The sequence below is a fragment of the Arachis hypogaea genome, chromosome 8 (assembly GCF_003086295.3).
Source record: "Arachis hypogaea cultivar Tifrunner chromosome 8, arahy.Tifrunner.gnm2.J5K5, whole genome shotgun sequence".
Classification (NCBI taxonomy): Eukaryota; Viridiplantae; Streptophyta; class Magnoliopsida; order Fabales; family Fabaceae; genus Arachis; species Arachis hypogaea.
This window is the reverse complement of record NC_092043.1, coordinates 14,061,367-14,076,892: the sequence shown is the minus strand read 5'-3', so window position 1 is coordinate 14,076,892 and position 15,526 is coordinate 14,061,367. Positions and strand designations below refer to the sequence as shown.

At 39.0% G+C, this 15,526-nt stretch overlaps 1 protein-coding gene across 1 annotated transcript; it reads left to right on the top strand.

Annotated features, from left to right (window-relative positions):
• Positions 1–4,525: 4,525 nt before the first annotated feature.
• On the top strand, positions 4,526–5,092 carry LOC112705032 (protein MAIN-LIKE 2-like). Its single transcript, XM_025755892.1, has one exon. The coding sequence runs from the start codon at positions 4,526–4,528 to the stop codon at positions 5,090–5,092; it is 567 nt and encodes a 188-aa protein (XP_025611677.1).
• Positions 5,093–15,526: the final 10,434 nt, after the last annotated feature.

The window sequence follows — 15,526 nt, the reverse complement described above, 5'->3', positions numbered from 1 at the left end:
AAAAATCTAAATTTCTTTCCACCAAATTAACACACTTTTTCACTCCACTCCACTCACCAAGGACTCACACGACAACCTCTACTACGAGTTTTTCGGCTTTACTGTTATCGTCTCTTTCGTTTTTTATACAACGAACATAAAACACACAATACAACAATATACAAAACAAACATTTATTAATTCCAAATTATATTAATATACACAGACGCAACAATGCCAAAATTCAATTTAAAACCCAATCACATACACCCTTACTCAAACACAAGCGCAGGAAGAAAAGAGAAGAGAAAGAGAAAACAAAAAACCAAGAAAAGAAAAGAAGAGAGGAAACAATGAAGAAATAGACCATGAAGAGAGGAAGAGAAGAAAGAGAAAGAAGATGAGGGAGATGGGACAGAGGGTGTCCTTTTCCTGCTCTCTGAAATTGAAACTGCTGCCACTGTTCGAGCTGATTTCTCATCTCTACTATTAGGTTGTGCTATAGTGCTGAAACAATTATTTTTCAGTACCTGCTGAAATGAGCTGGCGTGTAGTTGCGCAAGGCGCATGATTCTGCTATACGTGCAGGCGTAGATAGAAAACTGACAAAGCAGCAACGAGTGGAGGATTTTGTCGGTTCTACCTTGATTAATTACTGCATAAAATGAATTAAGAAGTTGTTAAAGGAGTTAATTTTTTGTCTGTTTTTATTGTTGATGGGTATGGACATTCCTTCATCTTTTCAGGTGGGCGGTCGTTGCATGATGTTCACCATGATATGCAAAAAAGTATGTGAGTTGTGGTCAGTTCACTCGTTCGTTTAAGCAAGTGTTGAGGCTTCGAATTCTGTTTTATGTATATAATAACTTATTGACTGGCAATAGATCCTTAAATATGTTGTGCTAGAATAAAGTAATGGACTGGTTGGGATAATTTGCTTGGAAAATTTATGTGCCAAATTTATTAGAATAATTTTTAGGAAAATTAGTATGGTTTTGTATGTTTTGTTGCAGCCATTGGTTGAAGTAAGTTTTTTGTGTGTATTTTGCTAAAGTAAAAGATAAACCATGCTAGTTAACCCCCAAAATTATTGTTTCATAATTTATGTTTAGGTGTTTATCGGATATTTTTTATATAAATTTTAGTAATTATTATGTAGGATATTATAATTAAGTGTTGTGAATTAATTGAAAAAAAAAATTTCTTTTTCTGTGAGATATTTAAATGATATTTTTATCCTTTTTATTTTTAAAAATACATTTTTTTTCTACAATAATTAAATATCATACACTTTAGTTCATTTGACTAAAATATTTTTTAACAATTATTATTATAATTATGTATATATTAGTACTAATAATATAAATATGATCAATTTAATTACTTTTAATATTTTAACTTGTTACAAAATATTTAATTTAAATTTTTTATATATTTCATGATTAATAATAAAATATTTTAAATAAATAAAACTTATTACTTTAACAATAAATGTATTGTTATCATTACTATTACATAATATAAAATATTTTAACGATTTACAAAAACATTAAATCTAAAATTTTTATATATTTCATTATCAATAAATATATTTTATATTACTATCTTTACAACTATAATAATATTAATAATAATAATATAAAATATATATTACTATCATATGCAAAATATTTTGGTCACTTTACCCCAATAAACCAAATCCACTTGTAAAATCGTTTCATTATTCGATCAAGTTCATGTACTAAAACATCCACAAATATTCTAAACATACTAAATAATATTTGTGATTACAAAGTCTTAACATTAAGATTGGTTTGTCTCTTTTCTCTCTGTTAGAGTTTGAACCTTTTTTATTTTTGTGTTGTCTTAGAGAGAGGCTGTCGCCGCCGCCCGCCGCCACCGCTAACCTGGTAAGGTGGTGGCCTCCCTCTCCTCTCTCCTTCGTCTTACTTTATTTCTCTTTTCCTTTCTTTTCTTGCTTTCTTTCATTTTCATTTTCCTTAATTCTGTTTTTTTTCGCACATTCCTTTTCTTCTCCAATCTGTTTTCTGTTCTTTCATCTCCTACCCCTCTCTTCTTTATCTCCATTGCTTCTTTTCTCACGTCTTTTCTGTTTATCTTTTATTTTATTTTAGTTTATATTTTTTTAATATCTCTATGTGGTGTATTTTCTCTTCTTTTGTAGTAGTTTATTGTCCTCTCTTTATTGGTAGTGTGAGTAGGTTGGTACAGATCTACCAGAACTTGGAGTATACATTGAAGTTTAGTGTTGTTCATGAAAATATCTTTAGACCAGAGGAGGATGCGGTTTTAAGCAGAGAAGAAGAACGGATTTTTTAACATGTTACATCACTTTTAATGTTGATTTAGAAATCATAGAAATTTAGATCTGTCTATGTTTTTACTAGTTAAAATTTTTTGTAATCGAACGTTAGGCTTACTTTCAATTTATAGTTCAGCATAGAATTTATCTAATCATCTTCTCTAATTTTATATTTAATTTATCTCTGTTATCTGTAAGTGTCATTTGACTTTTTTCTAAATGATATGTTTTTTTCTGTCAAAAAAAAACATTAAGATTAGCTTTAGTTTACTATTAATTGTTTGACAAAATTTTTTACAATTGAGATCGACTTTTGTACTTATTTTTTTACACCGATAAATATTCAGGTGCGCTTTACAATTTAGGATACATGCGTATAAATTCTCATGACACGCACGTTTGGCACGTGACGAAGGAATCTTCATTCAACATAGTAGAGTTTTTTCTACTATTTTTACCAATTTGAACACATAAAAAAATAGGGCTAGGATTGTAATAATTTGATTTAGAAATTGAGATTCTCCTTTATATTTTTTAAAACAATTAAAATATCATGTAATTATTATTTTAAAATAAAAAATAACATGTAATTATGGACTTAAACACATTTAACTAAGTCATTCATTTTATTAGTCACCTTAGCATTTTTTTGTTAATAAAAATAAGAATAATTAACGTTTTTTTAATTATTTTTTATCAAATTTTAAAATCTTTTAAAAAATACTCATTTATAATTTTATGATTATTTTTATTAGCGTTAAAATTTTTCTTGTATTAATTTAATAATTAACTCTTGTTTCGTTTGATGAACTCTATTTTTTCTCATTTTCTTCTTTTTGTTTGTTGGTCTTTTAGCTTATCTCATTTTAAAATAACAGGTATCAATTTTCTTATTCAAAATTTTGAGAACTCATACGAGCATAATTCTTATAATATTGAATATTTTATAGTTTAAATTCGAATTCGAAACTATGGATTAAATAAATGAATTATTTGTCCCTCTAACTAACAATATACTGATTCTTCCTCTTGTTAATGTATCTACATATAATATTTTTATTAGGACAAATGACGGAGATAAATTAAATATTTGAAAAAATTACGTATATCACCTAAATTAAATAATGGTACGTGAATCTTTTAGAAAGTGTTATTATGTAAATCGAATCAGCATCATTTAAATTATAATTTTTAGTAGTAATTCGAATCTGACTGCATAGATTTATTAAAAAAATTGAGATATATATAAATCGAATAACATCATCTCGATTTAAGCATGCTTTAAGTAAATTGATACAGGCTTTATAAATTTAGTAAACAACGCAGCCGGTTTCACCTATTCATAGTAATTTGAATGAGATTAGTTTGAATTACCCCATGATTTTGTATCCATGGTAATTCAAATTGGGTGGTTTCGATTTACCCAATAGTAAATCTACCTCCTATAATTCGATTTATATAAGAATGAGTGCTCCATGTAAATCTACTTGCCCTGTTTCGATTTACATGCACGGTGGATATATATATATATATATATATATATATATATATATATATATATATATATATATATATAATTCAAATTCACTTCATTTGAATTACATTTCACCACCCCATACTCCACTAAATCCAGAGAAAGCATCGCAGCCTATCAAAATGAAAGACGACCCGAATCGAATCTACCGCTTGGATGGAGTTGCACATATCACTGGTAGCGTGCATGACGAGGTTAGCAAAATAAAATTTAAATTTTCTTTTATTTTCTATAAGAAATAAACTATGTGTTAGTTTTGTTTAAATCGGTTAGATCTTATTTACTAACATGATTAGAATGTGTAAACTTCAAGCAATAGTTAGAGGTTTGATTTAGGGGTAGCAATGTGTTAGAAGCTACTTACTGATATTAAACTGTGTAGAACTTGAAAATTATAATTGATAGAATCTGTAAATCTCGAACAGGAGTTAGAGTATTGATACAAGGATGGTAGTCTGTTAGAGTATACAAATAAAAAATGCATGTTGGATAAGGGATTCTGAGAGTTTAATAGATATCTTATTAAAGTAAATCTACAATAAAAATTACGTTTTAGATAATATATTTTTTGAAAAGTTTTATGATTGTAAGAGTATTTTTTCAATGTCATGCATCTCCATCGTTGCATCTCGAGCATGAGGAGGCAACATGGTATGCCGTTAGACGATATGATCAAGTCGTACGTCTAGATGGCTGGCCTGCCTCATCTCGCGAGACTCAATGACCACTGGTTTAAGTTGGATGAGCCATTAGTCAGTGCATTTGTGGAGAGATGGCGTTCGGAGTCTCATACCTTTCATTTGTCGTTCAGTGAGTACACAGTTACGTTACAGGATGTAGCCTACCAGCTATGGCTCCTGATCAACGGTCAGTACGTCAGTGAATATTTAACGGACTTCGAACGGTACATCGGAGGAGGCCGTCCGGCGTGGACTTGGTTTGAGGAGTTGTTGGATGTGATGCCGCCACTGGACTACATCGACAAGTTCACTGTGAAGTGCACTTGGATGCAGCACATGTTCAGTGACCTTCCCGAGGGGGCAGACGGGGAGACAGTCCGGAGGTATGCTAGAGTGTACATTATGATGTTACTATCGATGCAGCTCTTCAGCGACAAGTCCAGTACTCATATGCATATCAGGTGGCTGCTCTACATGGTTGTCCTACTCAACACTGCAACACTACCCGTCATCGTCATCTGCACACCAAGAACCCATCGCGGAAACTCATTATATGAATCTTTCCAGTTTTTGTAAATTTGAGCCACGACCATCTGCTTAGCCATCCAAACCCTCCTATAAGTCGGTTTGAAACCAAAATGGGCCTCTGTCACATTCTAAAACACCTTGATTGACACTGCAGCATCGGCTTTAATCATAGGTAGTATGAAAGCCGAGATCACATGGTAATCTAGCCTCCTGTGATCACTGGATATCGAAGTGGCCAGACAAGTATGCAAACCATTGTACCATTTTATCTCTCAAATACCTCTGCTGTCAGAGACTGATACGAATCAACCATGTGCACCTGTTGCCGAAATACTTACACTTGTCATGGTACTTGCGATAATCATATTCCAACACTTTATACACAACTCTACGTCAGATGCTGTAAGTCTTCATGCAACACAACCTCCTCTTTATCCTGAATTTGCTGACCAACTTAGAAATCAGTTAGTCCTCCTGTATTCTGTGTGTCTCTAGTCCCAAACCCGACAGGAACGGAAAGTTCCCCCTGTTATCTCATGACATCCAAGTCCAAAGCTGAAAAGTGCGTCGGGGGGTGGGGGAGGGGTATTGCGGAGTTCCTGAACTAGCTGCTCCACCACCCCCAGGTAGAGTATTCCTCGCATCCTCATCATTGCTATCATCGGCAATCGTGGTAGGCTCCACATCATCATCATCCTCATCATGAAATACATCTTCCATACTATCCGGTGCTCCGCCCTGTCAGGATTCTGGTAACACATCATCAATGCCGGCCATCACAATCGCAACATCAACTACGGGCATAGTGTCAACCTTTTCTCTGTCACGAGTGCGATTTAGATCAGCAATGAAGGACGGGAAGGCCACCAAAACTGCCTCAGGCTCAATCATGCAGAGATGAAGAGGCACCAACAGACCTCGAACTAGAGCAAGCTGCTGTGGCTGAAGGTAGAGGATTTCAGTTAGAACCTCTTGAACTAGAGACCACATCCACAAGCTTGGCCAACGGCTCAGGAGTCCTCACCTCCAGAAATTACCGACGACAATGGAACAGAACTTCTAGATCTTCGTCATTGCTTATGACGAATGAATCATACTTCACATCATCCCACAAAACAGATATTGAAATTCTGTAGAATAACTTTTTCACCCGTTTCACACCTTGCAGCCCCAGTTTTTGAATTATAGTATCCTGAAACTCAGTGAAACTTGTCGAAGGTTTCATGAAAATACTAATCAGATCTTTTGTAACACCCTATCACACAGAGCCTTACGCTTAAGTCATAAAGCAGAGGTGGCGAGGTATTACGACTTCTAAAAAATTAAAATACATACTTATAATAGTAGAAAGAAGATAATAGACTAGGAGCCTTGAAAAATGGGTAAAACAAAATCGCAAAATGAAAAGTGCCACGCTCCGAAACGGAACAACTTGCATGAGAGGCAAACTATAACTATCAAACGTAAGATAATAAAAGTAGGAATAGAAAGCCAAAAGTACAAAATAACAAGCTCCTAACTCAGTCTGCGAAGTCAAGGCTGGCCGGAGAATATTGACATATATATATATATATGTATCCAAAACCCAAGATGTACATAAACAAAATCCTGCCTCTCCATAAACCTCTAAGAGGATAAAAAAGAATAAGTTATGTGGAGAGAAAGCTAAGTACGTGTATATACATCACTGCACACCAAAATAACTCAGTAATCACTTTGCTTCAGGTGTCCAGACGCTTAATGAGATATCTTTCGACCTGCATCTGAAAAATAACAACATAGTATGGAATGAGAACCGGAGGTTCTCAATATGGTAAAAGTGTCCGCATAGTTAATATAAAATGTACCGAGAAAACCAGAGGCATTCTTAGAACTTCAACACTCAGACTTCATCTTAATGATTCAACTAAACCAGAATTAGGTAAGTTATCTAAGGTATTCTAGTTCTGAATCTAACTTTAACCTAACATTCTACTTTCTGTCACTTCTAATCCTCTGAATCACCCGTAGGACAACCCCCTTCACACCTCCGCCAAGAAAAGTTTCTCAGAAAACATACACATACAATTCAAGCAAGGAAAACACAGATAGAGAAGCATTTACAGCAAGTAGAACAAGTAGCAGATAAACAGAATTTAGCAGTTAAGCAAACTAAAACAATACACACTCAAACAAAGCAAACAAATGCATATGATGCATGCCTGTCCTATGGCTGATGAGTCTCATCTGTCGGTTATACAGCCAACCTGATGTAACACCCTAAGTTTTATACTATCGTGGAGGTCTTTAAAATAAGGTGCCACACTTGATCCAAGAAAAAGAATGACTTAATCGTTACGCGAGGCAGGAGGAAATACGCGTAGAGCGGAAAATGAGTAGCGCTAAAGCGTTGGAATTTGAATTAAAGTGAAATAAACCTCTTAACCATGAGTACATTTCAAAATAAAAATACTTATAGGAAACTAAAATAGGAAAGAAACTAACTACGTCCTAAACTAATCTCGTCGAAGAGGCTCCCATACTTGCGTCCTATCCTATCCTTGATCAGGAGTCTTCAGTTATTCACGAATCGAGGTACCAGGGGTCTCCCACCAACACCCTTTTGCGCAGTGAAGACCCGGTTCCGTTGCGTGGGGTGAACCAAAACTCGACGGGGTGCCGAAGTGGGGGAGTAGGGCACGTATTCCACCTTTGGACTTCCGCAAGGGTTCAACTCCTCCTATGGATCCTCCTCCATGGTGTCTTCCTTCTGGTCAGGGTTGTCGGATTCCTCTCCCTCGGCCTCGGAGTCGGACTCGAGGTGTACCACCTTAGGTGACCGCTTTCTAGATGTCGAAGCATTCTTATCTAGGAAGGTTACGACGGGCAGTTGGTGTCCTTCTTCCACGGGTTCTCGACCTAAATAGATAGTCTGGAGCACGGTAGTAGTGGTCGCAACTACCCACGCGTGCTTCGAGGGGTCATACTCAGAAGTTACCCTCGGGGGGCACTGCGTCGTCTCTATCCGCTGTGCCATGTTCCTCTGGAGACAGTATGGGAAAAGAAAGGGAGTGAGAACCTAGCGTCTCAGTAGGAGTGCTATGCAACACCTCTATATCCATCTCCAGCCCACGTGCGGGATTTTAAAAAAAGAAGCGTATAACATGGCATGTAGTATGCATCTTTTCTTTTGTAAAACATGTGTGCAAAAAAAAAAAAGGGACACATATAGGAAGATAGAATGATAACATCAACATAATCATAATTAAATCTAAGGAAAAACATAGAACTCAAGCTTTCATTTGTGCCTTCTTCTTTCTTAATTTATAACTTTTATGGAGGGTATTGAGCTCAAATCGGTATAAAAATGTGGGAGTCCCCTTCCCTTACCGAAGGTTCTTATCCCAAGCGTTTTGGCGATCACCTTCCCTTACCAAAGGATCATCTCGATCGATCACCCTCCCTTACCGAGGGATTATCTCGATATCTTGTCTTTGAGGGTCACCTTCCTTTATCGAAGGATCATTCCCTCAGTTCAATTTACATTTAGGTTGTTTAAACGTACACAAGAGAAAAATCATATGAGAAGGGATCATGCAAGAAAAGGGACAATTATGATGATAAAGGGATATATAAAAATCATGAGACTCTAACATATGTATGGGTTTTCCAATTAAAAGATCTTGGTAATATAATAGCATGGATTAAAAGAGGTCAGATCAAGTGCAGAGGATGTGGCATTTTAAATAATTGCACAAAATATTAAAGAAGTTGTGTATCCTCGATCTTAAAACAATATAATGGTGCTGGCGATCATATAAGTGTACATAATAAGAATATTAAATATTTTGAAGAAAAACATGTACTCTTGACTTTAAAGGAATAATGATAGAAGAGATCACATAGATGCACATAGGATTAAATTTTTAAACAAAATATTTGAGAAAGCATGTACTCTTGACTTTAAAGGAATAATGATAACATAATGATATAATAGGTCACATGGATGCACATAATAGAATAAGGTATGTTAAATAATTGAATTAAAATATTATAAATAATAATATAACCATGTAAAAGATCACACATATGCCTATATGTTGAACAAGACATAAGAAGGCATGTACTCCCGACCATAAGGGAATATTAATACAATAATATAGGATATTGAATAAGCATTATAAGAGGGCATGTACTCTCAACCCAAAGGAAATATTAACAACATAATTATATGAAAGAGCACAAAATGGGTATAGTAAATAACTGAATGAACATCATAAGGAGACATATAATAATGATTCAAGAAGATGTGAATGACATGGTGGAAAGACATGCTCAACATGATTGAAAGATGAGTGAAAAAAAATTAATGTCATGATAACATTCGTGAATGGAAGAAAGTAATAATATAAAAATGAAACATAACACATGCCAAGCATTAAAAAAACATAATTCCCTACTCTTTTTCCTAACGCTTCTTCGAGCTTGCCTCTTGTGTTTGCCCACGGAATATTATTTCTTTGTAGAGAGAGAAGGGAGAGGATTAGTATTTGAGAGGAGTGATTTTCTACCTATGGGTGCTCCCCTATTTATATACGTTTGGGGATGGGGTGGTTGGGATATTTTAAATTTCAAACTGAGGGTGGTTACTAGGTTCCTATCCAAAATTTCAAAAATTCTAATCTTATCTCCTAATTGATTTTCAAACTTCGAAGTTTAATTTTGTTTCTAGAAGGGGTGGTTGTTACATTATCACCCCCGTACGAAAAGAATTTATCCCCAAATTTCATGTCTGAACTTGGTCGATAAGGGTCATCTTAAATAACTTAGGGGTCTTACTGGAATTTCCTATTGTTATGGAGAAAAGAAGATCCTCACCATGATTGTTACCTGTAAATAAGTTCGGGAACTTCTGTCTCATGTCTGCCTCTTTTTCCCATGTGTAGTCTCTGGAATTGCCGCTACCCCATGCCACTTTTACCAGTTGTATCGTCTTGTTCCTTAGTTGCTTCATACTTCTGTCTACAATCTCTACGGCTGGTAGTTCAAAAGTCAGGTCGTCTTTGAGTGTTACATCCTCTTGCTGCAACACATGGCTTGGATCGTGCTGGTATTTTCGGAGTTGGGACACGTGGAACACGTTGTGTAGTCTTGATAGATTTGGTGGTAGGGCAAGCTGGTATGCCGACTTTCCTATACGCTGGAGGATTTGGAATGGACCCAGGTACCGGGGGCTTAGTTTTCGTACCTTAAGAGCCCTCCCTACCCCGGTGGTGGGGGTGATTTTTAGGAATACGTGATCGCCTTCCTGAAATTTGAGGGGTTTTCTTCGTTGATTTGCATAACTCTTTTGTCGACTTTGGGCAGTGCGCATTCTTTCTCTTATCCTCTTGATATCTTTTATGGTCTGTCTTACTAACTCCGGTCCTAAGTAGCCTTTATCTTCTGGTCCGTACCAGCATAAAGGAAATTGGCATCTTCGCCCGTACAGTGCCTCATATGGTGCCATCCCGATGCTACCATGGTAACTGTTGTTATAAGCAAACTCGATCAGTGGTAGGTGACTCTCCCACTTCCCTGGTCTGTCCAGGACACAAGCTCGTAACATGTCTTCCAACGTCTGGATGGTCCTCTCCGTTTGTCCATCTGTTTGCGGGTGGTACGATGTGCTCAGGCACAATTTTGTCCCGAATGCCTTCTGCAGTGCGTTCCAAAACCTCGAGGTAAATCTTGGGTCTCTGTCCGAGACTATGGTTGTTGGTACCCCATATAACCTCACGATCTCTTTGATATACAGCGTGGCTAGTCTTTCCAATGAGTCGGTCGCCTTAACTGGTAGAAAGTGGGCAGTCTTTGTAAGTCGGTCCACGATGACCCATATAGCGTCACGCCCTGCTTGAGTACGAGGTAGTCCCATGACGAAATCCATCGATATGTCCTCCCATTTCCACTCTGGGATGCCAAGGGGTTGCAATACCCCTGATGGTTTCTGATGTTCGATTTTTACCTTCTGACAAACCAGACATATATTCACGACTGTAGCTAAATCCATTTTCATCTATGGCCACCAGAACATCTTTTTCAAATCATGGTACATCTTCGTCATGCCAGGATGAATGGTAAAATCTCCTTTGTGGGCTTCTTCCGCAATCTTGCTTTGAAGATCACCTTCCTTTGGGACACAAATTCGTCCTTGGTATCTCCACACCTTGTCCTCTCCTTCGGTGAAGCCTTTCAATTTTCCTTCTTTGACAAGGCGCAGGGTTTCTTGAAAATCAGGATCGGAACTCTGTGCCTTAGTTATTTGTTCTTTGAATTGACTTGCCACTGTTAGGTGGTTCAGACGTATGCTTTTTGGAGCGAGGGTGACTTGTAAGTTCATGTCTCTGAAATTCTTTATCAACTCTGCCTCTTTTATCATTAGCCATGATGCCTTGAGTACCTTCCGACTCAGAGCGTCAGCCACCAAGTTAGCCTTTCCTGGGTGGTAATTTAGAACAAAGTCATAATCTTTAAGAAACTCCATCCACCTCCTTTGTCGCATGTTGAGTTCCTTCTGGTCGAACAGGTACTTTAAGCTCTTATGATCGGAGAATACTTGAAACCCAACTCCGTACAAATGATGCCTCCATGTCTTCAACGCAAATACTATCGCGGCTAGTTCAAGGTCGTGAGTTGGATAGTTGGCTTCATGGGTCTTCAGTTGTCTTGACGCATACGCCACTATCTTTTTGCATTGCATTAGTACGCAACCCAATCCTTGTCCTGAGGCATCGCAGTAAACTTCGAAGGCCATGTCGGGGTTAGGTAAGGCTAGTACTGGGGCGGATGTCAAGCGACACTTTAACTCCTGGAAGCTTCTTTCGCAATCTGGCGTCCAAGTAAACGGGGTATCCTTCCTGGTTAAACGAGTTAACGGCAGGGCTAGTTGAGAAAACCCTCTTATGAACCTTCTATAGTAGCCCGCCAATCCTAAAAAACTCCTTATTTCTGTGACTGACGTCGGCCTTTCCCAGTTTAGTACCGAGTCTATCTTACTGGGATCTACTGATATTCCGTTGCCGGAAACCATATGTCCAAGAAATTGTACCTCCTTCATTCAAAACTCACACTTGGATAGTTTCGCGTACAACTTTTTCTCTCGAAGGGTCCCCAGTATTACACGCAAGTGCTCCCTGTGTTCTTCTTCTGTCTTGGAGAAAATTAAAATATCATCTATGAATACCACCATGAAACCGTCGAGGTAAGGTCGAAAAATTCTATTCATGTAGTCCATAAAGACGGCGGGGGCATTGGTCAACCCAAAAGACATTACTGTGAACTCGTAGTGTCCGTATCTCGTTCGAAATGCTGTCTTTGGAATGTCTTCCTCTCTTACCCTTATTTGATGATACCCTAATCTCAGGTCGATCTTTGAGAACACTGTTGCACCTTGTAGTTGGTCCATTAAGTCATCTATTCTTGGGAGGGGATACTTGTTCTTCACCATGATTTTGTTGAGTTGCCTATAGTCCACGCAGAGATGCATGCTGCCGTCCTTTTTCTTCACAAACAATACCGGAGCTCCCCAGGGAGAGGCACTTGGTCGGATGAATCCTTTTCGTAGCAGCTCCTCTAGTTGGTTCTTCAGTTCAGTGAGTTCCAATGGAGCCATCCGGTAAGGGGCTATGGAGATTGGCCCTGTCCCAGGCATCAGTTCTATGGAGAACTCAACCTCTCATGTTGGGGGAAACGAGGGTATATCTTCGGGGAAGACATCTGAAAAGTCTTGTACTACTAGTATCTCACAGAACTCCTAATGGGAATCTGCTTTTACCGAGTTTAGCAAGGCATATCCTTGCCTTGTACGTGTGTCTTCGGAAGATCTTGGAAGATCACGTGTGTCTCGTATGGATTGAGAAGGGAAGATGACTTTTCTCTCAAAATAATCCAACAAGACTCGGTTTTCGTTGAGCCAATCCATTCCTAGGATGATGTCTAATCCTACTAAAGGGAGGCACACTAGGTCAGCAAGGTATAATCTATCTGAAATGAGGATGCAAACCCTCTGACAAACCTGCTGAGTTTCGACACTCTTACCGGCTGGGGTGGTCACTAGTAGGACAGATGGTAGTTTGGTCATGCATAAACTGATTCTACTAGTAGCAGAGAGAGATATAAATGAATGAGAAGCACCGGTATCGTATAGGATAGTTAAAGGAGCTCCATTAATTGTGCACTTACCCTCGATTCGATCTTCTGACTGGTGGGCTTCCTCGCTACTGAGGGCAAAGACTCGTCCTTGACGTTGGGGTGCATCGGCAGAGGGTGGGGGAACTGCTGGACATTCCCTGGCGATATGTCCTGGCTGGAAACACCGGAAGCAGACATTTTGCCCGGCCAGGCACCTGCCCCTATGTTGCTTTCCACACGAGGCACACTCCTTGAGTTCGGTGGCCTTTGGTGAGGTGGCAGTGGGAGGTTTCTGGCGGTTCGTGCCCTATTGAGATTGCCTTCCTGTAGGTCTTCGGCCTTCTTCTACGACAGCTGCTGAGAGAATCCTTGATTCAGCTGCCTTTTCTTGAAAGCCTCGCTTCTTTCTGACGCTAGTTTCTTGGTGCATTCCTCGATCACTTGGCACTTGCTAACAAGGGAGGAGAACTCCCGGATTTCCAGTGGGGCTATTGCGGTTAGGATCTCTGCCCTGAGCCCTCCTTGATACTTCATACATTTCCACTTTTCATCTGGATTAGCCTTATACATTGCGAAAAATTTGCAGAGCCTCTCGAACCTCTCTGTGTATTCTGCAATGCTCATCCTATCTTGCTTCAGCTGAAGAAACTCCATCTTCTTGGACTCTCGAACAGAAAGGGGGAAGTACTTCTTGTAAAAAGCTTCCTTGAAGGTGGCCCAGCTGATATCTGTTCCAGCATCCTCCAACAACCGTCTTGCTCCATCCCACCAAAATTCGGCATCAGCTTTGAGCATGAAGGTAGCGTAATTCACTTGCTGCACCTCAGTGCATGGAAAAATTGTGAATACTTTCTCCATTTCTGTCAGCCATTCCTCTGCCTTATCAGGGTCGAGGGCCCCACAGAATTCAGGCGGACCAATCTTCTTGAAGTTAGCAAAAGTTGTACGGGTTTGTCCCTCCTCTAGTCTGGGAGTATTGGGGTCCCTGCCCCCAGTGGACAGTTGTTGAGCCATCAGAGTAGTGGCTTGGGCCTGCTCCTTCATTGCCTTGGCCATCTCCTTCATGTGCTTTGCTAGGGTTGAGGAGCTCGAGCCTGTTCCACGCGGGCGTCCACGACTTGCCATGGGTCCCCTGTTTATAGATAACCATAGGAAGAGGTTTCATTAGTCATATCTCCTAGGATCGACTTTGCTCTGATACCAATAATGTAACACCCTAAGTTTTATACTATCGTGGAGGTCTTTAAAATAAGGTGCCACACTTGATCCAAGAAAAAGAATGACTTAATCGTTACGTGAGGCAGGAGGAAATACGCGTAGAGCGGAAAATGAGTAGCGCTAAAGCGTTGGAATTTGAATTAAAGTGAAATAAACCTCTTAACCATGAGTACGTTTCAAAATAAAAATACTTATAGGAAACTAAAATAGGAAAGAAACTAACTACGTCCTAAACTAATCTCGTCGAAGAGGCTCCCATACTTGCGTCCTATCCTATCCTTGATCAGGAGTCTTCAGTTATTCACGAATTGAGGTACCAGGGGTCTCCCTCCAACACCCTTTTGCGCAGTGAAGACCCGGTTCCGTTGCGTGGGGTGAACCAAAACTCGACGGGGTGCCGAAGTGGGGGAGTAGGGCACGTATTCCACCTTTGGACTTCCGCAAGGGTTCAACTCCTCCTATGGATCCTCCTCCATGGTGTCTTCCTTCTGGTCAGGGTTGTCGGATTCCTCTCCCTCGGCCTCGGAGTCGGACTCGAGGTGTACCACCTTAGGTGACCGCTTTCTAGATGTCGAAGCATTCTTATCTAGGAAGGTTACGACGGGCAGTTGGGGTCCTTCTTCCACAGGTTCTCGACCTAAATAGATAGTCTGGAGCATGGTAGTAGTGGTCGCAACTACCCACGCGTGCTTCGAGGGGTCATACTCAGAAGTTACCCTCGGGGGCACTGCGTCGTCTCTATCCGCTGTGCCATGTTCCTCTGGAGACAGTATGGGAAAAGAAAGGGAGTGAGAACCTAGCGTCTCAGTAGGAGTGCTATGCAACACCTCTATATCCATCTCCAGCCCACGTGCGGGATTTAAAAAAAAGAAGCGTATAACATGGCATGTAGTATGCATCTTTTCTTTTGTAAAACATGTGTGCAAAAAAAAAAGGGACACATATAGGAAGATAGAATGATAACATCAACATAATCATAATTAAATCTAAGGAAAAACATAGAACTCAAGCTTTCATTTGTGCCTTCTTCTTTCTTAATTTATAACTTTTATGGAGGGTATTGAGCTCAAATCGGTATAAAAATGTGGGAGTCCCCTTCCCTTACCGAAGGTT

Coding starts and splice junctions, on each gene's coding strand:
- LOC112705032 (XM_025755892.1), top strand. CDS start 4,526: ATGGCTGGCCTGCCTCATCTCGCGAGACTCAATGACCACTGGTTTAAG.